Source organism: Aphelocoma coerulescens, chromosome 26 (genome assembly GCF_041296385.1).
Source record: "Aphelocoma coerulescens isolate FSJ_1873_10779 chromosome 26, UR_Acoe_1.0, whole genome shotgun sequence".
Taxonomy (NCBI): domain Eukaryota; kingdom Metazoa; phylum Chordata; class Aves; order Passeriformes; family Corvidae; genus Aphelocoma; species Aphelocoma coerulescens.
In genome coordinates, this window is record NC_091039.1 from 6,221,715 (window position 1) to 6,247,132 (window position 25,418).

A 25,418-nucleotide genomic window follows, 5' to 3' on the forward strand; every position below is an offset into this window, starting at 1 on the left:
CCCTACATTTACGTAAGAAATATTAAAAATAAAGGGGTTTTCAGCCTTGGGTCAGGGGAGCATTTCTTCACGGACACCCAACCTCTGGCAATAAGATTTTGTCTCAAATCCTTCCTGCTGCAGCCAGCAGGGGTAGGAAATCCAGAGCCCAAAAACGTTTCTGGAAGTGGTTAAGCCACTGCCAAATCCGTCCCCAAAACAGCTGCATGTCAGCACGCTGACCCTGCTGTGGGAAAGGGAGGCTGGCAGGCCTATAATTTGAGAAGAACTAAAACAAAAACAGTGACCCCTGACGGGAAAGGAACGATTCGAGCGCTGAGCAGCCCTTTGAGAGCCCGCCTCAGACAGCAGGGGAGTCACCCGGCCTCCCTGCCAAGGAACAGGCTGACAAAACTCTGCCAAAATAGCAACGTTTCACCCTTCAGCCCAACCTCACAAGTGCATCTGGCTGCCCACACACCTCCACAAAAAAATTAGTGACAAACAGCTCGTTTAGCCCAGGGCTGCTGGGGCTCTGTGCGTGCTCACAGCACCCATCCAGCCTTTCCTCCGCGCGCTTTGGATCACTCCTGACTGGGGGCCAGCACCTCACAGCTCCTCCCTGGTGTGTGGGGAGTTCTTGGAGTGGTTGGAATCTGCCAGCAGCAGATTTGTCCCAGATGGGCCACTGGAGACAGGGAGTGGGACTGGCCAGGGGGACTCGTGCTCTGCTGCCAGCGGGAAGTGACTCAGAGCCGGGAGCCAAAACAACCTGGACATCCCAGGAGGGTTTGGGCCCCGGGTTAGGGCAGCAAGAGGTGCTTTGCCTCACTCTAACAGGGGTTTGCTGTGCCTCAATGAGAATCTGGACTCCTGACTGGGAAAAAAAAATACATTTTAAGGCAGCCCAAACAGCCACAGGCAGTGACCAGCTCCAGGTCTGAGTTTAACTCATCAGCAACTCCCCCAGGCCTTCCAGGAGAGCTCTTCCTGCTCTACTTCACTGCCACAGGACGGAAAACCCCTCTGGGAACAGATTTCCCTGGTGTGTGGCAGCATCTTTTAGGGGCCACTTGTGGGAGAGGCACAACAGGATCCAAGAGGGGAGAGAGCAAACGCAGGCTGAGGCACTGAGGTGAGGAGCGAGAGGTCAGAGTTACTGGGAACTGTGTGAAGAGAGCTAAAAACAATCATTAAAAGGAAAAATAAAAGCTCAGAAGTCCTCTCTATCTGATGCAACCTGGTACACAGGTAAAGGTGAAGTCACCCTCTGGAACTGGTCCTAATGGGATGTTCCTTGTTTCTCCAAAACAAGGCACAGTGACTTTTCTCCTGGATGGTTTTGGATCAAGGTGGGGAAGGACAGAAGGGCAGAAATGTGGGTGGGCACCCCCTCGGCCCCACAGCCAAACCTTCGCCACCCCAATGCTTTTTTTTCCCAGGAAATCTCCTCCCAGCGTCCCATTTGCTGAAGTATTGCTCAAGAAGTTGGGTAAAACTACAACAAGCAGGGGGAGAGGGCACAGCTGGAGGTGGAGGAGAGCCAGTGATTTATCCCCTCCTGTGCTGCTCCTGCTCAGGAACACGAACCCGTTATCAGAGGGAAACTCCGATTCCCTTTTCCCCTCCCCATACAACCCCTTTGGTGCTGCTGTGCCGTGCTTCCCTCTGCTAAAGGCACCTTTGGAAAGCACTTCAGGCCCGCAGGACAACGCCCCAAAGCCTCTTATTTACACCTGAGATTAACTCCGTGCTGCCCCCAGCCCCAGAGCCACCCCTGGGGCAACAGCAGCAGCTCGGGGACGGCCGGTGCCACACGAGGTGCCCCACAAGCGGCCCCGTGGGCACACACACAGCTGGTTCTGCCACGTGCTGCCACCCACGTGGCTGCCCTGGTGTCACACGGAGCACTTGGCCATGTCACCCTTGTCAAAGACAACTTTGGTTGCGAAGTAGATGGCGACCAGTCCGAATCCAGCAGCTGACACCATGTAGGCAGTGACCGACTGGGTGAACTGGACGATGGAGCCCATGAAGAGGGAGGGCACGACCTGAGAGAGGAGGAAAGCGCTGTCCAGGATGGCCAGGTCCAGGCAGATCCCTCGGCCAGGAGCCCCCGGCTCCGGCTCTCCCACCATGATCCGGAGGGAGACGTCGCAGGAGGAGCTGACGCACAGAGCGGAGCTGGACACGGCCGGAGGGGAGGACGGGGAGGAGGAGGAGGAGGAGGAGGAGGAGGAGAAGAGGCTCCCAGCGTGGCCATTCTGGTAAGGCAGCTTCTGGCTGGAGAGCAGCCCTTTGGTGAAGGCCGATTTCTTGTCCAGGAGAGCGGCGTCTTCCTCCTCTTTCCTCTTGTATTTATGCAGAAATACCTGTGGGAAGGAGGGAGGCGTGTGAGGAAGGAGCTGGGACTCTGAGGGGGCCTTGTTTTTGTGCAGGAGAGCAAAATGAGCTTTGTGTGTGTTCAGGGGAGTGCCAAGCCTGAGCCTGGCCCACGTGAGCTGGGCTCTGGGAGCCAGGCTGGCTCTTCCCCACTGGCACAGGATCCAAAGCAGCCCTGACTCACCGGGGGAACCCGGCCAAGCGGGGCCTTGGCTGTGCTCAGGCTCTGGGGCTCAGCAGCCCGAAGCCAACCTGGGGACATTTCGTGCTGAGCCCTGGGCTGTCACCTCCCCAGTGGGTGCCAGAGGAACCTGGGCTCAGCCCATCCTGGCATCAGCCGAGGCAGGGCAGGAGTGAAGGGCCAGAGTCCCCTGTGTGGTGTCAGGCAGCCAGGGCAGTGCAAACAGCAGCGTTTGGTGTTTGTGGGGTGGGTGACTGGGAATCCCAACCCTGCCCGCACAAAGGATCAGCCCAAAGCCTGGGATGAGCGGCCACTTCTCATCTGGGATGCTTCAAAGTGGCACCAGCTGGGACACAACAGCCCTGGGAACTCAGGGAAGGGCTCTTTTCTCAGCTCTGCAACAAACCTCAACTGAGTTGCTTCATCTGCCTGCCCAAAGTCTTGCTCCAGCCAGGAAAAGGGGCCAGGAGCGACCAGAATCTTTTCCTTCTCGCCCTTTTTCGCCTCACTCTGCTCAAGCTGTGAGGTCTCTGGAGCATTCCCACAGAGCATTTGTTCACACCAACAGGCCATGGGCACGAGAGACCAAAGCCAGCTGTGCCCTCCCTGACTGCACTCCCAGCCTTTCCCCGTCGAGCCTCCGGCACAGCGTTGGGAATGTGGCCTTCCCATCCCCAGCCTGTGGAGTTTGGGTTTCATTCCATTGATGAAACATCCACGGGAGATCCCAGCCAGGCTGGAGCCCTTGCCAAGCTGAACATTCCCTCACCCCCCTACTCTGACAGGATTCCTGGTGCCATTTGGGATGGGTTGTTCCGAAGGATTTGTTCAATGGGAACATCTGGATGCCTGTGGTAACAACTCCTACTTACTCCATGGCACAGCCAACCACTGCCCTTGGGATGAAAGAGCTGCTCTCAAACCACAAATTAATTCTGCATTTGCAGCACAAGAGAAACTCCCATTGATCCAGTGTGCAGCTCAGGAACCTCCTAGGACTTCTCCACAAGGATAACATCTGTGGGACAGGGTAACGAGCTTTTGTGCTGGTGTCACAAGTTTCACAAGGTTTATTTTCCTTGGAGCTGAGGGAATAGGAAGAGCTTTGCTTTGCATTTCACTGATCTTGGTGCTGAGGACGAAAACTGGAAAGCAGGACCTGTGAGGGCTGAAAATCCTTGAGTTTTGGAGCCCCTCAGGCTGGCAGAGCTGCAGAATTCACACAGGGATAACTAAACAAGACCAGTTTCCCTAAAATATGGAAAAAAACCCCTAAAAATCTGCAAGGCCAGGCTGCCCTCAGCTCCCTGCAGCAGATCCCCTACCTGCTTGTCGTGGTGGTAGAGGGATGCCAGCGTGTAGGGCAGGATCTGGAGGGCAGAGAAGGTGAATCCCGTCAGGGCAGCGGAGATGGTGACCACGGTGACACTGTGGGACAGGCACATGACAAAGGCGGCCCCGGGGAAGAACACCACGCTGGCCAGGTACACTGCCCGTGTCCCAAAGTGCTTCACCAGCCGGTCCATGATTGTCGAGAAGAAGATGGAGGTGATGCACTGCAGGAAGAGGCCCAAGCTGCCCATCCGGACACCTGCGGGTGGAGAGGGGTGATGGGCACTGCCCTGGCTGCCCCCGGGATTCACACAGCCAAAAATCCTTCCCTCAGACCCAGACCCCAAAAATGTCCTTCCCTCTCCTTCATTCCCAAACTCTGAAACATCCTTCCCTCTCTGTCAGCCCCAAACTTCAAAAAAGACGGTGAGGCACAAACCCTGCCAGCCTGGGCTGGCTCAGGGAGCAGAGCAGCATCACCCAACAAATCCCAGGACTGCACCAGCCACCCTCCAGCCCCCTCCACCCACCGTGGGCACCCCAGTCCAGCCTGGGCTGGCTCAGGGAGCAGAGCAGCATCACCCAACAAATCCCAGGACTGCACCAGCCACCCTCCAGCCCCCTCCACCCACCGTGGGCACCCCAGTCCAGCTGGAGATGGGAACCCAAATGCCATCCTTGTCTTTAGAAATCATTGTCTGCCCCTTCCTCCTGCTCTTGCCCCAGGACGCATCACCTGCTGCTGAACCAGGATCGGCTGTTATCTGATGCCAAAGCCAGCAGCAGAACAAAGGGAACCAGGAATTGTGCTTAAGCCAAGGTAAAGTACAGAACATGCTCTGAACTGCAGTATCCGGTAGCAATCCGGACCTTACCCTTTCGCAAAGATCTCTCCGATTTCAGGGAATTAAAACCATTAACTCTTTGGAGTGGGGATCATTACTCAACACATGTTTCTATGACAGCCAGCACAATGCAGGGCTGGTCTGCTGGCAGCTAAACAGTGCAAGTGTTAAATAATAATTAAGCTGCCTCTAAGTTAAACAGACACCCAGCACAAAGGGGCAGTGTGCTGCAGGGCCCTCCGAGTGGAAAACTGCAGGAGGAGGGCCAGGAAGGTGCCTCCAGAATAAAAGATTTGGATTAGGGAGAGGAAAAGAGTGGTTGGGCAGGGAATCAACGCAGCAGCCAAAATGGGACAGCAGGTAACACCCGTGAGGAGGTGAAGTGCTCCTGGAGCAGCGTCCTGGGGTTGGGATGTGGCATCTACAGGCTTGTGATCAGCACTGAAGCACTGGAGAGGGGGCTGAGAGCTGGAAAAGCTGCTGGAGGGTTCCCAGAAACAGCTGGGAGGTGGGAATCTCCCAGCAGCACGCAGGGAAGAAGCAGCAAATCCCATCTCACTGCTACAGAGCATGGCCTGCCTTCCCAATCCCTGCTCTCCAAGGCATGGGGAGCACCCTCACCCCTCGTTCAAAAAGAGGGGGAGAGCAGTGCAAGGAGCTGGCAGCAGCCAGCAGAGCCTGCAGACAGAGCCAGCAGCCCCATCCTGCTCCGTGTGCACCCTGCCAGACCGTTCTGCCACTCAAGCACCCAGCCCTGGGCCAGGGCTGCCTTGCCAGATCAGCGCTGGGAAGAACCAGGGGGTGTTTCCCAACCTGGTCCCCCGTGCCACACTCTGGGAGCCATGGAAAAATGCTCTTTCCTGACCCATCTGCAGAAAGCCAAGTTTGCTGTAGCTTTTTTCTTACCTTACCAGCAGAGCTGAGCTCGCACTAAACCCCCCCCGTCCGAAGGAACACCCGCCTCGCTTCTCACCTTCATCGTAGTGGCGCCTGGCCTCCGTGCCCGGCTTGGCCCTGGGCACACCGTGGTACAGCCCTTCCCCAACAAAGTCCGTGTAGAACAGCATGAAAGTCATGAGAGCCATCCAGCTGCAGAGCTCGGCCACGAACAGGCGCCGGATGACCCTGGGGATGCGGCAGTAGAGGCCGTGCAGCCGCGGCAGCAGCGCGCACAGGTTCCTCAGAGCCTGCAGCACGTGCCTGGCCTGCAGCAGGCAGGAGCCCCGGGCCAGCTGGCAGCAGCAGCACCACAGGGACGGCTTTGGGGACGTGTCCTTGAGCGCTGGCCCATCCAGGATATCCCCCTGGGCGGCCTCCTCTGTGACGAAGAGCGTGGCCAGCACACAGCCAAGGAAGATGAGGGCCAGCAGGCTGAAGAGGCAGCTCTCCTGCCCGCCCAGGTAGGGGGCCAGGAAGGCCCAGTCGATGGCTGGCAGCAGGTAGCCGATGCAGCCCCCCAGGCTGATCATGAAGGCGTACATGGAGAAGGCCTGGCGGCAGTTGTCCGGCTCCTGGAAGAGGTCGGAGAGCAGGGCCTCCAGCGGCGTGAAGCACACCTGGCCGCAGAAATCCAGCAGGCCGATGCCCAGGATGAGGAAGGCGATCTCCAGAGGCCGGGGGTTGAGGGCACACAGGCTGGCCAGGCTGCTGGCGTGGGGGATGACGAAGAGGCTCAGCAGCACCCCCAGGCACAGCACCCAGATGAACGGTCTCCTCCGGCCGTAGCTGCTGTGCCAGTGGTCGCTGGCCGAGCCGATCAGCGGCACAAAAACCAGCCCAAGGACGGGGCCTATCCCTGGGAAAGAGACAGGGGGCAGGGGGGGTGTTAGAGGGACACAGCTGGTCCGTGTGCACTCTAAAAAGGGATGTTTCGTGAATTTGGGAGGTTTCAGTGGGTCACAGCCCCTTCCTCCACACAGCCCTGCAGGGACAACTCTCCCCCACCCTCCACACTCAAAGGGTTAAAAAAAAAAAACACCTCAAAGAGGTGACAAAAGCCACCTACCCAAAACCATGGTCATGAACTTCTCCTCCACGCCCACTTCCAGCAGCAGCGGTGGCACGTAGGTGATGCCGGCGGCCAGGCACACCTCCAGCCCGAAGGTCAGCGAGTTGACCAGCAGCAGCTGGGTCCGGCGGCTCTGGAAGGACATGCTGTCCCCAGCCCCCCGAGCCACGCTGCCCCGACCCCTCAGTGGCACAGGGCTGTGTCCTGCCAGCTGCAGAGCTCCCAGGGATGCTCCCCAGGCAAGGACTGGAGCTTCCCTTCCCGGGCTGGTGAGGAGATGCTGCTTCCCATTTTATCAACGGTGAAGGAACTGTCTTTTCCTCTTACTGCAAGATGTGGAGAGTCCAGGCAGGGATCCCACTCCAGGCTTCTCCTCCTGCTCACCGGCTGTGGTCTGTGGGCAGAGAGAGCGTTAAACACGCCAGGGGCCAGGGGTGAGGCCAGGGACCACACGGACGTGTCGCTGCTGAAAGGGACAGTCCCCATCCCAACAGGCCGGGGAGGGTCTGGGAGAGGGGCAGGTTGAAGGATAAAAACTGCATCAGTGCCAGGTTTGTCCCCAAGGGTTTGTGACAGGTGAGACAGGGTTTGCAAAACCCAATCCTGCCCTCGAGGATTGATGACCTCTCTGTCCTGTCCAGCCGCCTCTTACAGATGGCAGAGACACAAAGGATTTGGGGTCTCCTCTCCCACGGAGATCAATGAAGAGCCCCCTCCAAGGATCAGAGGAGCGCCTGCAGGCACACGGGGTCATCTCCAGAGCCCACCACGCCCCTGCCTGATGCCCAGGACATCCCCCGTGCTGCCCCACAGGTTCCCGGGGAGGCAATTTCACCCAAATCCCATCTCCAGCCCCCGGGATGGGGCAGGGAGAACAGATGGTGCCTCCGTGGAGTTTCACAAACAAACCTGACCCACTTTAGCCTCATCTAACAGCGACTGGTAATTACCTTACTCATTAGACTGAGTCATTTATTTGCCCTGTAACTGCTCCCTTCTCTCCAGCTTCTCCGGAGGGGAGAGGCCACCGGCTCAGCACAGGGGCTGAGCAGCCAGGGCAGGAGGGAGCAGAGGCCTCTCAGTCCCAAATGACAGAAACCCTCCCAGGTCCCCAGAACCCAGCAAACTTTGCTGAGAACACCTCGGGGAGGTGGCCTGGTGACACGAGTGCTCCCGGACTTCACAGAGCCCTGCCTGGCCTCCACCACTGCCCAGGTGTTTGCAGGCAGCTACAGACGGGACAGTTTCTGTCACTTCTCTCTCTCTCCCCGTCTCGCCATCAGCTGATAACGCACTAGAGGGTGGCTGGAGCAAGCCGGCAGGGTGGGGATGAGGCTCAGGCATCACTCCCTGCCTCTTGTTGCAGCAGAGAAGCCACTCCTGAGCTGCCAGGCTGCCAGTGACACTCAATAAACACCGATTATTCCCCTTCTGGGACCCTTCACCTTCCCCCTCCGCACTCACCCAGACCTCAGCTGTCACAGGAGATCTTCCTTTCAACGACGCGAACGTTTAAACGCCTCGCCCAAGGTCAAACAGCAAACAGAGAGGGAACGGCAGCGGGTTTGCTTTAATCACCAGAGCCGGCTTCAAAGGAGCCCTCGGCGGCCCCAGCCGGGCTGAGCATCCCTTCAGTGCCTGGATCTGCAGGGAAGCGCCGGGGGCAGCGCCCACCTTGCTCAGATGTGGGTTAGCCACAGGATGTGTCAGCCTGGCTCGGTTAGGAGGGGTGCCCAGCTGGATCCCAGCCCTGGGATAAGGAATTTCAGCTCCAGCAGCACGAACTCGGGTGCCGTTCCCAGAGCCACGAGGCGAAATTAACTGAGCCACCAGTGCTCTGAGTGAGACCTCAAAGGGAGGAGAAATGTCCACTGGCTGCTGCAGTCCGGGGTCTGGAGAGCTCAGACAGGAGGAGTTATCCCAAAATAAACTCCAAACATCAAGATTAAAAATGGTTTTCTTCCCTTTTACTGCTATGGCAGAGGCTGGGGAGGCAGCAGGGATGTGTCCATCTGCCTGAGCATTCCAGTTTGGAGGCAGAGCTGGATTTCTTACCTGCCGGTAGGAAGAGACCTGTCTCTGCCCCCTCCACACCCTCAGAGGGCTTTAACGAGAAAATAAACCCAGAAGAAATAATCATGAACAGCCAGAGACGGGAAGTCTCAGCAGCCATAAAGCTGTGGCTGCAGTTGCAGCAGATAATGAAATTTCCTGTTTGAGCTGAATTTTATCCCAATACCCATCAATTACTCCTTTATTCTTTCCCCCAGAACAGAGACAGGGGAAAGACACCCCAGTGCTGAGTAGGAAAATCCCCTGATCTGGGAGGACAAGGAGTGGGAAAGGGAGATTTGGGAGGCTCAGGGAGCCAGGACTCACCTCGTCCTTGGCAGGTGCTCCCTGCAGCCCAGCCCGGGCACAGAGCGCTCAGCAAAAGCTGCTCCGGTGTTTGCAGGGCAGCAGAGGTGGAACGAGCACAGCTTTGGTTTCAGGGCCCTCCCTTTCTGCTGATAACAGCGGCGTTATTAACACCACACCACTCCTGTGGCCGGGCCCCTCGCTGAGGGCTGGGCAAACACTGCTGGGCACCCCCTCACACAGTGCTGCCCTGAGGAAACCCCAGCTCTGGGCTCGCACCTGAATTCTACCCCAAAAAACCCTGATATTCACATTTATCACCGTCCCCTCGCTGATCTGCTGGTGCTCCAGCACATGTAGGATGTGGGGTTGGTATTTTCTTTTTAAAAGCAAACAAGGTGTCCCTGCAGCTTTGCAGGTGACAGGCTGGCCCTGAGTAACAGCCCCAGCAGCAGCAAGACCAAACACCCTTCCCTGAATCCGCTAATCCAATCTTTCCCAGGGGGATTTATCCTCTGGACTATGCAGGACTGCTTTGGCTCTGGCGTGGAAGGAGCCAGGAAAATCCATCCCGGAGCTGGGAGATCCTGGTGGAACAGCAGCAGTTACACCTCAGCCAGGGGAGCTGGCAGCGCCCTGCCCATCCCAGAGGGATTTTGGAGACCTTTCACAGCCCCACGGGGGCGGCCGGCCCAGGTGACACTGGCACTTCTCACCCTCTGGCCTCGGTTTCCCCAAATTCCCACAACAGGGGCAGAATTTGTCCTTCCCTCCTCACGGAGCACGGTGACAAGGGTCAGAAACAGAAAGGGACACCCCAGGCTGTGCCCTGTGAGGTTCCTTGCTCTCAGCAGCAGCAGAAGGGAGCCACATGTGGGGCTTTCCCACAGCTGCTCCCCGGGCTGGCGTGCCATGGGACATCAGCTGCTGCTCTTCCTTCTCCCTCCCTAAGGAAAACCAAACCATCTCCAAACCCACGGGTTTCTGCTTTGCAAACCCAACTTTTCCTCCCCTTTCCCTGCAGAGAAACAGCAGATCAACTCCCAGAGGCTGCCTCACCTGGCAGCCAGGTAGGAGGGCGGGTCCAGGGCAGGAGCAGAGCATTGCTGGACAAAGGAGAGGAGAGGAGGGGATGAAGCCAGGGAAGCTTTTAGGAAAAAACAACCCCAAAACACCTGGGAAAGGTGGGTGATGTGCAGGGCACTGATGGACACACACAAAGACTGAAAGAAGTCTCTCCTCATCCCAATCTCCTAAACCTTCCCAACATGGGATCTTAGAAGAAATCACATCTCAGCAGTGCTCAGAGTGAAGAGTGAGGGCTGGCGATTTTAAAATAAAATGTGGGGGTACTCACTTGGCAGAAAAAACCTCATTTATTCCTGGAAGAATCCATGTCCTGCTACTCCATAATCTTTCCAGTCTCTCCCGTGGGTGCAGAGGGGCCAAGAGATGATGTTAAATGCGGTTGTAGGCTTTGGTCTGTAGTGGTTGTGCACCTCCTCCACAGCTCAACAAACAGCAGTGGTCAGACAGCAGAGAATCTGATTCAGGGTGAGGATGCTGAGGCACTGGAATGGGTTGCCCAGAGCAGCTGTGGCTGCCCCATCCCTGGAAGTGTCCAAGGCCAGGCTGGAGCAACCTGGGGTAGTGGAAGGTATCCCTGCCATAGCAGACAAGCAGAAAAAAAAGAGATTTAAGATCTCTTCCAACCCAAACCATCTGATGATTTTATTACTAATTATTTCAGACCTGTCAGGGCTGCCTTATTCCCTTAGGAAAGGAAATCCCTGAGCTCAGGTGGGGCTGCTCCAGCCCAGCAGTCCCCAGGTGATGCAGACCCTCACTCCCCCTCCCTCCCCAGGGCAGGTTTGATGCCCAGAGAGAGGGGAGGACAGGGGGCTCCCATTCACAACCCCAGCATAACATTTCCACCTTCCAAGGGGCTCTCGACGAACGTTACGAATTCCCTGGAAGCCCTTTGGAAGAAAGGGTGGGAGAGAGCACGGGGGGGGGTAGGAAAGAGCTCAGGGAGCCGCCGGGGCCTTTCACAGCTATCAGTGTCCATTCAGCGGCGCTGAATGGGAAACGCACCATGGAGAATAGCTCTGGCAGCTCCTCGGGATGGAATGGAAACTCACCTGACCTCTCCTGACCCCCTCCCCGGCCCCCCTCCCCTCCCAAATCTCCTTGACCCCATTCACAGCGCGGGGAGAGGGGAGCGCTCAGGGAGGGAGGGGAGAAGGGCGATTTATTTGGGCTCTCGGAATTAACCCCGCGTTTCCTTTGAGCCCCGGGGCTCCATTCTTAGGGAAAGAGCAGCAGCCGCTGGAAATCCCCTCCGGGGAGAACAAGGAAGAGCCGGGAGCCCCGGTGGATTTGGGATTCCCTCCCTCATCCCACAGGGCAGTGTCCAGCAGGCAGGATCGATCAATCCATGACAACTCCGACTTCCACACAGGGAGACCCTTGGGTTTGTCGGGACTGGGGCTGGTTCCCTCCTGCCTCGCTGGAACCTCTGCACTGCAGCACCCACGACAGGATCCTGCTGCTTCCAGGGCTAAAATCCCGAGCTACTGTCCAAGCCTTTTTGGGCTCCTGAGACACAGAGGGATCCCTGGCAGACACACGGCCGAGGGCACTTCCATTTGGGAATGGGCAGCCCAGAGAGGACGTGTGCCAGGGTGGAGACAGCTCTGTCCTGCCTGCCCTTCGCCCTGGTACCTCACGCTCCTCTCAGGAGCTGCGCCAACAACTCCAGGGATGCTTTAACCTCATCCCACACCACGGCCATCACCCAGAGCAGAGCCCCAGGCTCCTGTCCCACAGCCTGCTCCTTCCCTGGCCAAGGAATTGCTCCTGCCAGGAGCCTTTCTCCCAGCAGAAGATAAAGCAGCAAAGAGTGGCCAGTTCCAGCCAGGCCTCCTCATCCTCCCGCTCCAAACAGGAACCGCCTGTCTGACTAACGGGGTCACTGACTCAGCAGAGGCCACGCTGACACTTGTGGAGCTCTCTGAGGGACAGACACGAGCCCAGGGCCACGGCAGTGCCAGCACGTGCCAGCAGCTCCCTGCTCTTGGCTGGGCTTCACCCTCGGGCTGCCCGGGACATCCACGCCGGGAGCACGGCCAGGAGTCGGGCACACACACTGGAGCTGGGCACCCTGAGTCCTGCAGCCAGCAGGGGCCAGGGCTGGTGGGATGACCCTCACCTCATCAGGGGCACCCAAAAGATGAGTTCAAGTCAGTGGTGATGGGGTGAAAAGCCCCAGTAAAGCCGAGCTCAGCTGCAGAGGGATCTCCAGCCTGGGCTGGAGGAACCACGCTGGGACTGGTGCTGCTGCACAGCGGGGTCTGGCAGCGTTCTACCCGCTCAGGACTGGCATCTCCTCACCAAACTTCATCAAGCAAATCCTCCCAAACTCCTCAACGCAGCCAAGAGCAGCAGCATTTCAGCCCCGAGAGCCTCAGCCCTCCTGGTCACGCTCCCCTGAGCCGGCGTCAGGTCTGCTGCAGGCAGCTCCAGACCTCCAGACAAGCTTGGCTGGCTCCACGGCAGAGCCACAGCTTTGTTTTGCTGCTGCACGACCCAAGCTCTCGCTTTTATTCATGAGAGGAGCCCCCCGTTCCGGAGCGGGAGGGGAAATGAGATGATCTGCTTCTGCTTTTCACTCGTTTCTGCTGTTTAAAGACTGTGCCCATCACCCCTGGCACTTGATCCAAATCAACCTCTCTGCTGGCCTTTCTTCTCCACTTATTATTTTTTTTTAGCAGAAGAATCAAAATGTAAATTGAACTGGAAAGGGGGAAAAAATAAGCCCCCTCCAGGTGCCCCCTTCTCCTCGGCGTGGGGACGAGCACAGATTATATCCGGCAGCACATGACCAGGGCCTGTATTTATGTGTCAGAGTGTAAAGCCCACCCTGCTGAGCTGCCTTTTCTCTGCCTGGGGCTGGGGGCTTCTGCTCCGCGTCTCCTCAAACAGCCCCACAAAGGGGATTAAGGAGAGCCCCTCAGCCCCGCAGAGTAATCCATCAAATTATCCCTTGTTGGCGTTGCTGTCCTCTTCAGGGGGAAAAAAAAAAAGCCAAAAAAAAAAAATAAATAAAAAGCCCTCCAAAAGCTTTTAAAGGCACTGAAATTACACTTGAGCCTGAAACACTCCACCCAGCTGCTGGAGCCCACAGCACAATGGGCTGGTTGTAAAGGGAATCCCGGGAAGTGAGGAGCAAGGAAAAAGAGACGGACACTTAAAAAGGGCAGCGGCCTCCCCACGGCTGCAACGCCAACAGGTGGCTCAGACCCCCCCACACCCGGGACCCTGCAGCAGATCCAGCCCAGTAAGGCCGGCTGGACATCCCAGTTACCCACTGAGAGGGAATCCGGGGCTCTGGGATGGGTTTGCTGTGCCCCGATGGCCCCGTGGGCACGTCCTCAGCAGAGGTGAGGCTTGCAAAGGTCTGCAGTCACCGGGAAGCATCCAAACCGCTCCTGCAGGGAATCCAGCTGGGGTCCAGCACTGTCACCCTCTGTCCTCGCTGTCCCCAGAGCCCTGGGACTGGACAGTCCCTCAAAACCCTCACAGAACCCCCACCATGAACAACAGGACTGTCCAGGGCTCAGGGCATCTCCACCAGTGACCCCACAGGCAAAGCCAAGCCAAACCACACTCACCAAAATCCTGGGAACACTTGGAATCTGCTTTTCCTTCCACTGCAGCTCCCTAAACTGCACAGGAACTTCTGTGCTGCTCGTCACCACCCTGCTTGGAGGGATGAATCCTCCCTCTCCACCAGCCCTGCCTGAGCAAGCACATGGGATTTCCTGGGTTTGCATTGCTGCAGTCCTTTGGGGAAAATTCTCAGTGAAACAGGGATCACGAAGTGCTTACCCCAACAAACTGGAACTGGGAAAGAGAAGAGCAAACCCGTGCTGGTGGCACACAGAGCACCCACGTGGCTGTGCCACCGCAGCCACAGCAGCCAGCTCAGACTGGACACAGTGACACACAACGCCCGAGTTACAACCACCAGTGCTGAGTGAAAGAGAATTATTTCCCCATCTGTCCCAGGGAGGAGATGGGGAGCCAGAAGCCCTCACTGCTCTGCTGTGCCTGCTCACGGGGCTGGGAAAATGGGAAGTGAAACTGCAGCTTCTTGCTTGCAGCTGGAGCAGGAATGCTGCGTGAGGGGACATCCGACCCCTCGGCAAGTCAGCTCCAGCTCCTCCGTGGCTTCCAGGCAGCTCCAGCATTTCTACCCCATCATTTCTGGCTTTATCTGGAAAGCTGTGACAGTCATGGGGCCAGCGGAGTCTCGGGACTGGCTTTGGGGTGGGTAAGACAGTTCTGGTGTCCGAGCAAAAGCCAGGGGCCAGAGCAAAGGCCAAGGCTGGACACCAGGCTGCAAATCCAGCCCTGGGCTGGGATCAGATGGAGCAGTGCAGGAACAAAGTGTGCAGCTCTAGGAGGGATGAGGGGTGTCCATGACCCCAAACTGTGCCCACACAGGGGTCAGACAAGTTTCACCCCAGCAGGAGCCACCAGCACCCAACGCTGAACTCCAACCATCCCTGGTTTTGCCAGGAGCCTGCTCCTCAGGAAAAAAGGGAACAATCCAAACTGCACACATCCTCGGAGAGCAACAGGCACACAACTTCCAGAGCCCCTCTGGCTGGAAGTTTTGGGAGCGTGACCTCGAGCTGTTGCTCAGAGGAGACACCGGGAGCCACGGACACACACACAGAACCAGCGGGCCCTTCTGTAATCACACGGTCCTTCGGCCATCCCTTCATGGCAATTTTCTGCTCCGCAATCCCGGTTATTTGTGTCCCTGCCGGAGAAGCAGGATGCTAACAGATCCCTCAGCCAGCCCTCTGACCTCCCCTGGCAGGTTGGGGGGGAGTTTCTCCCTCTCTGTTTTCTGTCTGTAAAATGAGGTCATGGCTTTGAACGAGACAAAAGAGCCTTTGCAGGGTGAGGAATAGCCCCGGGACAGCTGGGAGCGCTGAGCCCCATCACTCACAGCCAGGGCACAGCCAGGGTGTGCCCAGAGCTCAGAACACCACCCCTGGTGTCCCTGGCACGGGAATGGGCAGTGGGAACGTGCAGAAGGGAGGGAATGAAGTAAAACTCTCTAAATATTTCAAACCGAGAGTTGCTCTAAGATCTCGTTGTCCCCCCACCCATTTCCGCCCTCCCAGTCCCCCTCTGGCCATGCAGGGGGTTTATGCCAACATTCCAAGGCACTTTCTGCCACACCAGCCCAGGCCAGCACCCTCTGCCACAGGGGGAGGTGGGCAGGGAATAATGGGAATTTTCTGGGGTGTTTTAAGGCAAAACCCACAGATCAGAGCTGTAAAAAAAAAAAGCAGTTTTACGTGCCCGGGGCAGCAAAAGCTGCCCAAGCTCTGCCTCCTGCCTGCAGCACATCAGCCCCTCGGGGTTAATGAGGGCCCTCAGATCACTGCTGGAGCACAGGGAGACTTCTCCTTATCGTGGCAGACCAGCCACGAGGCCTGGGTCTGAAAACAGGAGATTCCACTATTTTATTTCTGCCCGGTAATTGCAAAGATAAGGAGCAATCAGATTTTTATTTTGTAAGGCAGATAAGTTTCACTGGAAGGTCTTGATGGGGGAACTTAAGAAGCTTTTTTCCTTTCCCCATTCTCACTATCAGTTTAACAGGGTGCAAACTCCAAACATGCAGGGATTTAACATTCACCCAAAAAGCAGAGCAGCAAGGAATATCTGGAAGGGACATTTTCCACTTTAAAAAACAAAACAAAAAAAAACCCCAAAACCAAGGCTCAAAGCTGCCATTTCTCCAGGAGAGAGATTCTCCAGGAGGCGAATGGAGTGAGGCATTTTTACCACCCCCTCACTCCCCACCCAAACAGGAACCTCACTTCTATTTTGAGCCCTGGAAAGAACTTCAGCCCTAAATTATTAGCTTTTTTACTAATCAGGCACAGGGTTCAAATTCAAAGCTGCCTGGATTTCGCAGAGCCCTCTGAGCAGGGGTTTTGTGGCACAGGGCACAGAAGGGACGGGCAGGAAAGCGCTGTGAGAGCTGGAATTACTCCGTGTTTGCTGTTAAAAACCCTGGAATGGAAGTTTGTGCATCGAGGACTCGAGCAGGGGCAGGGTTTTCTCTCCACACCGGGCTCCCCCTTGCCATTATTTGCTGGGGTGAAGTTCAGAGAGCCACAAAGGAAGCAGAGAGACCTCTGATACTCCTGCAGCGCGCTCTGGGCTGCCTCGGGCACACAGCCAGGGCACCTCGGGCGAGAGCTGGCAAAGGGCTGGTGCCCAGCACCTGCCGGGCCATCCTGGCTGTGCCACCAGCGTGCGCTGGCTGGCCTGGCACCCAGAGGGAGCCGTGCCCAAAAGGCTCATCCTCTGCTAGCGGCATGGGCCACAGGCAGTGATGGATCTGGGGGCAGCACAAGCGCAGCCTGTTGGGAGAAACCAGGGATGAAAGAGGCCCTGTTGAATCATCTTCCCCGGGGCTGCCGCAGGACTGCTCCCAACAGCGCATTCTCCAGCCTGAATGGAGGGATCTCAGGCTCTGAGGCTGCAGGAATTTCCCCTGAAACAATATCCATGGGCTAGAAAGATTTAATAGCTGGGAAGTGTCCGTCCTTCCTTCCTTCTTCCTTCCTTCCCTCCAGTTATCCCCCGTGCAATTCCTGCGCTCTCCTTTTGATTTGCACGCTCAGACCCCTCTCCAGACTGCGCCCAGCCTCTCTCCTAGACCCGGCTTCAGTCAATTCCCATGAAAAGCCGCCCTTCCAGGCCCATTAATTGCTCAGTCGGCCTTGGCCGGGGCACAGCAGCCTTTTGTTCCAGCGCCGCTCCAGCTGCTCCCGCCGCCCCTGGCGCACAGGAATCGTTTGTCACCAACATTCCCGAGCGCACCTCTGGAGCCCGGCAGCAGCAGCGGCCACACAAAGCCCTCGCCTGTCACGCCACGAGCCAGTACCTGGCACCACAGCCCGCTGCCACTGTCACCTCCTTGTCCCTTTGTGCTCCAGCTCTCTGGATTTATGAGCCGCCACAGACCTCCAAGGAAGCGCTCGCCCCGTGACCACAACAATCCTTTATTCTCTCTGCACAGCTCCGAAGGGAGAATTCGGTCATTTATGCCAGAATCCAGAGCGAGGTAGCGCAGTGATCACAGGGAGAGCACTGACAGGACACTCAGTGTCAGCTCAGGGCCTGGAGACGACCAAAAGATCATTTTGGGTAGCTCCTCTCCTGACTGAAGGGACCCCTACAGCCCTGGGAGAGGGGAACGAACAGAAAAACGCCCTGGAGCAGTGGCAGATCCTTCTCCAGGGGCAGATCCAGCCCAACATTCCCAGACTGAGCACTGCTGATAGGAAAGGCACAAAATCACCATCGGGGGGAAATCACTCCCAAGGTCCAGTCAAGTTGGAGGGGTTTGGTCACACTTCAAACCTCACCCCAGAGCCAGTTCTGCCCATTAACCCTAAATTAAGAACAGGCAATTAGGATGCGAAACAGCATCAGAGCTGAGGTCTGATCCTCACCTCAGCTTCTTCATGCAGCAGGTCAGAGCCCAGCAGGATTCACTCCTAATGTTTGGGAAGGGAAAGTGTGATCCAGGGATTTTTTTCGCACGCCCCATTTCACCCAAAGTCTCAAGCCATAAATCTAAAGCAGGATTTCGGTGGTGCCCACAACTCTGTGCACGTTACTCCTGGAGCTGGCTCCAGCCTGCTCTGCGAGAACATTCACGTCCTCTGAGTGCTGACAACCCGCACGGATTTGAGTCACTGCACTCATTATATTTCTGCTTTTCCTGAAGTCCCAGCTCCTGCAGACAAACCACCACGGAGAACTTCAGCTCCCAACAAAACAAAGGTGGGAAAAAACCCCAAAAAGCAGCTCCCTTGATTGAAGGGAAAAATTTTTACACCTCACAAACCAACCCCAGCGCCCGGCATTGTTTTAAGTTGCTATTTTCAAATAAACCTCACTGCTTTGCCAGAGGCCATCCTTAAACCTCCTGAGCATTCCAGCCCTGGCAAGGATGAGAATTCATCTGCAAGTCACCAAGAGCTGGCTCTGAAATCCCCAGATCAACAACCCACCAGGCTTCCCTGGATGAAGGACGGGGCCAGTCCTTGGGATGTGGGCTAAGAGCATTTTCTTTTAGCTCATGTGTAGCCACGGAGAGGAAGAAAAACGGTTCAGAGCTGCAAATCAGGCACCTGCTCCTTGCTGTGTGTGTTCCAGCCGCCTCCAGCCCCGAGACAAAGGAGCCTTTGGGACCACATTCCTCCATCGCTGCCCTTATTTTGCCAGACAATATTCACGGGGGTCTGTTTCTCCTCTTCTGCAGGCTGGCAAAATGTTAAGCAAATATTTGGGAACGGCGAGAGGAACCGACATTTTAGGATATGAAAACAAGGAGGAAGGGCACAAATTAGGGGACCTCCAAGGAACACCACGCAGCCAAACAAGAACGAGATGGTGGCCCCAGAGTTCCACTGAGCTTTGTTTTCTGAACAAGCAGCTCGGCAGCTCAGCGGGTTGGGCACATCAGCATCTTCTGCAGCTCTGTGACACAGGACCAGCCCCTTCCAGCAGCGAGGAGCAACAGCAGCACAAGGAACAGGCCGGGCTTTTGGCATCAGCAATCTTAGATAACTGAACACTGGGGCCCAGAACTGTTAAAATAATCCTAAAATAATTTACTGTTTTCCTGTTCTTTTCTTTATGGTGGGCGCAAGATCCATGCCTGCCTGCCTTGCAGGGACGGCTTTAAAACTTGCCCCTGCTTCTTAAAAGCCAGGATTCCTCCCTGAGGGTCTCCATCCCCTTTCCCAGCCGAGCCAGGGGGTCCCTGTTCTCCCTGGATGTCTGATATGAAGCAATCGGAAACCAAGACACCAGCACTGAGAAGAGCTGACAGCTGCTCACGAGCTTCTCATGACTCCCTTGCTCCACTCTCAGCCTCAATCATGAGTTGAGCATGGCTGAGAGGTCATGAGATGTGCCAGGGTGGCTGTTTGGGCTGAGTTTTAGCTGTTTGGGTTCAGTTTTAGCTGTTTGGGCTGAGTTTTAGCTGCTTGGGCTGAGTTTCAGCTACCAGGAGCTGTCCTAGGCTGGCTGCTGCTCCAGGAGCCACAGGGCACCATCACCTGAGGGGAATTACTTCCAAACTGAGGAAATCCAGCCCATTTTGGGTTTCTGTGTCTCCCTCTCCATCCCCCCTGCTCCTAACACGGCTTTACACCTGCAATTCCCTGCTCACCCCAAGCACCACCTCCCACCCCTCTGCTCCTTTCCCTCCAGGCTCCCTCAGAGCCTCGAATCCATCACAAACCTCCCCAAATTTCACCTCAAATCCATCACAAACCTCCTCAACTTTCACCTCGAATCCCTCACAAACCTCCCCAACTTTCACCCAGCGGGTCAAGCGTTGCTTTGATGTTGCCCCAGCAGGGAAGAGGAGACAGCAACACATTAAAGAGCACCTAAAGCAGCCCCACAGCAGCCACTCCTTGGGGATAAACACAAACACCACTCACACCTCTCAGAGCTCCTCTGGAGAGCTCACCCATCCCCACTGTGACAAAAGCAGGGTAAAACTCTGAGGGGAGTAAAGCAGAGGAGGAAGAGAGACCCTGAGCACAGCATTAAGGTGATTTTTTTAATTTCTGAGAGCCTGCACTCCCAGTGCCACCAGCCACACGAGCCCAGCCACCACCCCGAGCCCTGTGCCGAGGCTTCAGCTGAAGAGAAGAGAGATGAAACTCAGGGAGGAAAAACCAAAAGCCCCTCCTCCCCTCCCCAGCCCTGCCACTTGAGTGCTCCAGCGAAATAAACACTTTGGGGAAAAGGTTACCAAGAGTTTATGCTAAACATCATTTCCTAGGGACTCTGGGGAAGATAAAGTGCACCCAGGGCTGTATTTTTTAACTGGGGGATCAGGCCAGTGATTCCAGCCTCTCCCACCATGGGTATGGACAAAAAATCTGCTGATAAAAACCGGTTTTGCTCCTTCAAAATGATGCCGCTGGTGGAGTTTGTCTGGAGCACCTTGAGGCACCTACAATTGCTTTACTCCAGGGGTGATGAGCTGTGAAACTGCTTCACTCACTGGCATGGTGCTGGTTCTGCACGGCCACAACCTTCCAGCAGCCTCCCGATGCTGGGGAACACCTGGAGGCTCGGGTGCTGTAGTTGGGACCTCGTTAAGAGGACACAGCACCCACAGCGGTCACTGCACAGCTCTGGGCTGGAGGGGAATATCCCCAGAGCAAGGGGAATTTCCTCCCTAAATCCCAACACCGGTTTATACCCTGAAATACAGGGATTTACATCCCCTGTAAAGCTCTGATTTAATTTGCTATTAATTCTGGAGATTCTTGTTATCCATATCAAATTTCTAATCCTTCCCCCCCCCCCCCCCCCCCCAAATCCCATAAGCCAAACGCTCTTGGCTTCCACGACGTTCTGAGGTAATAAAATCCAGGGTTTTAGGCACTGCCTGGGATCCCAGGGTTGGCAATCTGCCTCCGGTGCCACTCCCCACAAGGGGAAGGAGCTCTGGATGATGCCAGAAAGTCCAGGTAGCATCACATATTGAAAAGAAAAAAAAAAAAGAAAGAAAGAAAGAAAATTGCAGGTGGGGTGAATAATAGAGAAGCTTTCAAGGCTGGTACACGTTTTTCAGGAGTGCCTGCATGACTTCAGTGCCCAGGTCATTTGGGTACTTTTGAAGTTCCTCCTCAGGTTCTATTTCTATAAATTCCGAATTATTCTCATGTTACACATGTAAAGGCTGCTCTCCTGAACCACATCGAGAACCAGGACAGGGCAAAAATGGGATTTTGAGCCTGGCCACTGTCTCTGTGCTGCTCACGAGTCTCACAGGTCCAGGTGAGCGGCAGGAAAGCTGTTCCTGATCTGTATCCCATCCAATTTTTTGTTTGTTAGTTTGTTTGAAACATAAAAATGGAAATCAAGCATCTTGCCAGGTCTGGCCATCACCAGCATAAAATGAGTACGCTTATTTTAGTGCTTTTCCCTTCCTCCTGAAGCTGTCATCCATGGGAAGACAAATGAGTCTGGTAGTTTATGTTTATCATAAACTACTACAGCATTTTACCACCAAAATCTCGAGTCCTGCCGAAGTCAGGAACCCCTGGAATTATCCCCATTGTGGCATTTAGGGACCGCTGTTGAGGCAGCGGATCCCCCTGAGCTGGAGGGGAGGCAGCAAACCCAAGAAGAGCCTACAACCAGGAGTAATGAAAACTCCCCTTTGCCAGGGGCTGCCTCGCTTGGATTCTAAGGATTCACTGACCTGTCCCTGCAAGTCTTCAGGATTTCTGGGAGTCCATCCCGCTTCCCGACCTCTCTGCCCGTTCAGAAATCTTTAAACCAACGCGGTCACCGCGGCTGTTCCCTGCACGAATGAGAAGTTTGGGAAGCACTCCGGGCACACGGCTCTGTCCCGGGGCTCGGGCAGGGCAGGAGACCCTCCCACAGCCCCACCTGCGGCCACTCCTGCTCCGCTTCCCGACGCGCGAGGGGTTTTTGTTTTCCCGCAGCAGCTCCAGCGCAGGAGCATCAAACCCGGAGCGCTTCCTCCTCCTCCTCCTCCTCCTCCTCCTCCTCCTCCTGCTGCCGCTCCGGGCAGCTCCCCCGTCCCGGCCGGACCCTGCGGGCAGCGCTCGGTGCCAGTCCAAGTGCGGTGCGACCCCACAAAGCCCCCGACCCCCTCGGAACGCCGGGGGGAGCTCCCCAGGAGCGGCAGCGGGAGCCGCATCCCGGCACGACCAGCGGCATCCCGGGGCAGCCGCATCCCCCCCGCGCCCCTCGGCCCGGTCCAGCCCCGTGCCCAGCCCCATTCCCGTGCCCATTGCCGTGCCCATTGCCGTGCCCAGCCCCATTCCCGTGCCCATTGCCGTGCCCAGCCGTACCTCAGCGGCGGCCGGGGCTCAGCCCGGCGCCCGCGCCTCCGCCGCCGTTTAAAAGGGCAGGTTGCGCCCGGCAGGGAGCATGCGCTGCCGCGGGCGGAGCGCCCCGAGCCCCCCCGGCCGCCCCGGGCCACCCCCCCCGCCCCGCGGGCCACCGAGTTCCGCCGGCGGAGCAGCCCCGCGGCCCCCGCAGGGAGAACAGCCCCGTTCCCGCAGCCCTCGCTGGAGAGCAGCCCCGTCCCCGCACTCCCGATCCCCGCAGCCCCTCTCGGTGGAAGAACAGCATCCCCGATCCCCGCACTCCCGATCCCCGCAGCCCCTCTCGGTGGAAGAACAGCCCCGTCCCCGCACTCCCGATCCCCGCAGCCCCTCTCGGTGGAAGAACAGCCCCGAACCGCATCCCCGATCCCCGCAGCCCCTCTCGGTGAAGAGCAGCCCCGTCCCCGCACTCCCGATCCCCGCAGCCCCTCTCGGTGGAAGAACAGCCCCGTCCCCGCACTCCCGATCCCCGCAGCCCCTCTCGGTGGAAGAACAGCCCCGTCCCCGCACTCCCGATCCCCGCAGCCCCTCTCGGTGGAAGAACAGCATCCCCGATCCCCGCATCCCCGATCCCCTCAGCCCCGCCAGGACAACAGCCTCGTTCCCCACATCCCTGAGGCCAAAGCCCCTCCGGCACCGCAGCCCCGTTCCCTGCAGTCCCCTCCGAGAGAGCAGCGCCGTTCCCCGCATCCTCAACCCCCGCAGCTCCTTTCCCTCCGCCCCGTTCCCGCAGCCCTCAGCCCCAGCAGCGCCAGCGGCGGGTCTGTCCTGCAGGACCATTCACCCCAAATACCCGGCCTTTCTTTAGGAAAATCCCCCTTTCTCTCATCCCTTTCTCTTTCCCCCCTTCCCGCCGGGAGCATTACCCGCAGTTTCTGGGTTTGTTTGGGTTTTCTGAGCTGGTGGTTCCCTGTAATGGTCTGGTTTGGATGCAAATAGGGCCCCCGCTATGGGAAGTTTGTGACCTGGCCCTGGACACTACTCGTGGTGGATGAGTGCTTAATCTCTCGTGGCGTGCGAGGGAGAGGGACACAAAATATATACATTATAGAGAGAGAGAGCTAGACATCGTATCAGCACCCAACGTGAAAAACAGGGGCTGAACAGAACCCTAAATTGAGGAAAAATCAATGTTCTATTCATCCCCACAGCCCTCGAGATGAGAACCCTCCAACAGAACATTCCCTAAACATCTGCAGCAACAAGTATCTTATTTTTGTGTGTGTGTGTGCGAACAAAACGAGGAGAGGAGAGGAGAGGAAAAATGAGACAAGAATGCAGCTGAGAACACCAGCTGTTCCTAAATGAATGTTTGCAGAATGCTCGGGCCAGTTCTTCAGCTGAAGACTTCAAAAAGTCACCAAAAGCCTTGTGCTGCTTTGTGCTATTTAAAGCTTTGGCCCTTTGTTTTGCGGCGAATTCACGCAGCTCTGTCAGCTACAGAAGCATTGCAAAGATTAGTTATTTTTAATCTTCACAGGGTCCCTCCTTTGAGCAACTTTGTAGCTCTCAAGGTCAAAAATCCCATTTCCACATCACATTTCAGCTTGGGTCAGCGGGATAGCGGCGTTTTCACTGCGAACAGCTGTTCCCTCCCAAAGTTTGCTGGAAGGACTCGCCCTGCACGGAAAAAAGCAGAGGAGCACCTGCATTTGCTGTCACTTGAGCTGATGAGAACTCGCTCGCTGGGGTGGCTGACGAGGAGAAGCGACACCGCTGTTTCCTGGAGGGAAAAAAAGGCATTTTTGGCAGTCCAGCTGCAGATAGGAACTCGGTAACAAAAAACCCCGAACCCAACAAAAAGCACTGGAGAGCTGGGCTATGACTTCAGCTGGGAAAGGGCCAGGTTCCAAATTTGGGTGGGGAGAGCTGCCCCTGTTTTTCAGTCAGAGAAGTTCACAAGCAATTCAATAGCCATTAGTGCTGGGTTTTTTTCTCTTTTCCTCCCTCTTTAGCTCTGGAGCAAATGACTCTCCCTAGGTGGATTCCCAAACCTTGCGCCCACACGGAGCTGGGCACTGCAGTGGTCAGAGAAGCAGCATGAATTTCAGTTTCCTATCTTCTATTCCAGGCTCTGAGTCACTGGCTGATGTTGGTTGAGGCAGTTTGGAGGCAGAAATTACAGCCTGTGGTGGTGCTGGACGCTCCTGGATGTCCCTGAGAGGGTGGCACAGGCCAGAGAGGGAGCAACAGCTCCAGGGTCATCTGCACCACCACCAGGATGTGGGGAGGGAGGTCACAGAAAGCCTCATTTCTCTCAAAAGTCATGAGATAAATGAATGGTTTTTTAGGTCACACCAGTACAGAAGACCGGAATCTCTCAGAGACACAGGGTTTGCTGTGGGTCACACGATTATTCAGGTGGGAAAATCCCCCCAGGGTCACCAAATCCAAGCTGTTCCCAATGCCCAGCCCAGAGCACTGAGCGCCACGTCCAGGTGACACCTCCAGGGATGGGCACTCCAAACCTCCCTGTGCCGTTCCAAGGCCTGACCATCCTTACCACGAGGAAATTCCTGCCAATGTCCAACCTCTGAGGCCGTTTCCCCTTGTCCTGTCCCTTTTCTCCGGGAGCGGAGCCTTCCCATCCCTCATTTCATTTTCCCTGTGTTCAGCAGTGACAGCACCACTGACCCACGCTCTGACCAGCACTTGGCACCTCGTTGATAAACGAATCTTTGTGTGGCAATAATCCCTTGAAATTCCAGCTCCGTCCATCCGTGGAAAGCAGCCGTGGGTTGGAGCTGCAGGTGATCACAGCTCTGTTCTCCCTCTCCAGCCTGGAATTCTCACTCTCAGCCCTTTATCTCCCCTGCTGCTGCTGTGCAGGGCTGACTCCACGAGGAACTCAGAGTCCAGGGAGCACAGGGGGAACAGACCCCTAAACTTGGGCACCCGAACAAGAGCCTGGCCTTATTTACACTGATGGTTTTACTAGATCCAGGCCTGGGCTTAAAAATGGATGAGTTTTCTGAAGCAGGACCAGACTAATGAGGGATTGAGCCATCATGGGAATCTGCAGAGCAGAATTATTTATCAAGCAGGAAATACAGAGTCAACGGCCGTGTCAGCTGCTCCTGCCTGATTAGATCCCAGCACAGATTGGCCCTGCTCTTATCTAAATCTGATGGATCCAGCCAAGCAGGGCTCATGGCATTGACCAGAACATTGGCAGGAGTCAGGCAGCATCACATGGGGCAAAAAAATAAAAAAGGATCCAGCGAGCAGGAGGAGCCTCAGCTTCACCCTGGGCACAGGATGAGCTGTGACAGCTCAGATCCTGCTGCTGCAGCTCCTCAGGGAGAATCCTCTCCCCACAGCGATTTTGTGGGTGCTCT

At 56.4% G+C, this 25,418-nt stretch overlaps 1 protein-coding gene and 1 long non-coding RNA gene across 8 annotated transcripts; both read right to left on the minus strand.

Annotated features, from left to right (window-relative positions):
• Positions 1-1,870: 1,870 nt before the first annotated feature.
• SLC45A3 (solute carrier family 45 member 3) lies at positions 1,871-22,099 on the minus strand. 7 transcript variants are annotated; one of them, XM_068995537.1, is made up of 8 exons: positions 22,045-22,099; positions 21,617-21,782; positions 21,426-21,527; positions 10,443-10,748; positions 6,725-7,121; positions 5,693-6,514; positions 3,868-4,133; positions 1,871-2,351 (listed from the first exon to the last, which is right to left on the minus strand). In XM_068995537.1, the coding sequence occupies exons 5-8, from the start codon at positions 6,870-6,872 to the stop codon at positions 1,878-1,880; spliced, it is 1,710 nt and encodes a 569-aa protein (XP_068851638.1). In that variant the 5' UTR covers positions 6,873-7,121; positions 10,443-10,748; positions 21,426-21,527; positions 21,617-21,782; positions 22,045-22,099; the 3' UTR covers positions 1,871-1,877. The 7 variants fall into 7 exon arrangements, with proteins under 7 accessions (XP_068851638.1, XP_068851640.1, XP_068851643.1 ...); XM_068995539.1 differs by lacking the exon at positions 21,617-21,782; XM_068995542.1 differs by lacking the exon at positions 10,443-10,748.
• Positions 22,100-23,532: 1,433 nt separating this feature from the next.
• Positions 23,533-25,062, minus strand: LOC138098951 (uncharacterized). The gene is made up of 2 exons (XR_011146666.1): positions 24,584-25,062; positions 23,533-23,803 (listed from the first exon to the last, which is right to left on the minus strand). It is a non-coding gene; the product is annotated as an uncharacterized lncRNA (long non-coding RNA).
• Positions 25,063-25,418: the final 356 nt, after the last annotated feature.

Excerpts from the sequence above, each read along its gene's own strand:
- SLC45A3 (XM_068995539.1), bottom strand. The coding sequence starts at position 6,872 with ATGTCCTTCCAGAGCCGCCGGACCCAGCTGCTGCTGGTCAACTCGCTG. Across the intron at positions 6,515-6,724 it reads GTTCATGACCATGGTTTTGG|GGATAGGCCCCGTCCTTGGG; the intron begins GTAGGTGGCTTT and ends TCTCTTTCCCAG. Across the intron at positions 2,352-3,867 it reads TCTACCACCACGACAAGCAG|GTATTTCTGCATAAATACAA; the intron begins GTAGGGGATCTG and ends TCCTTCCCACAG.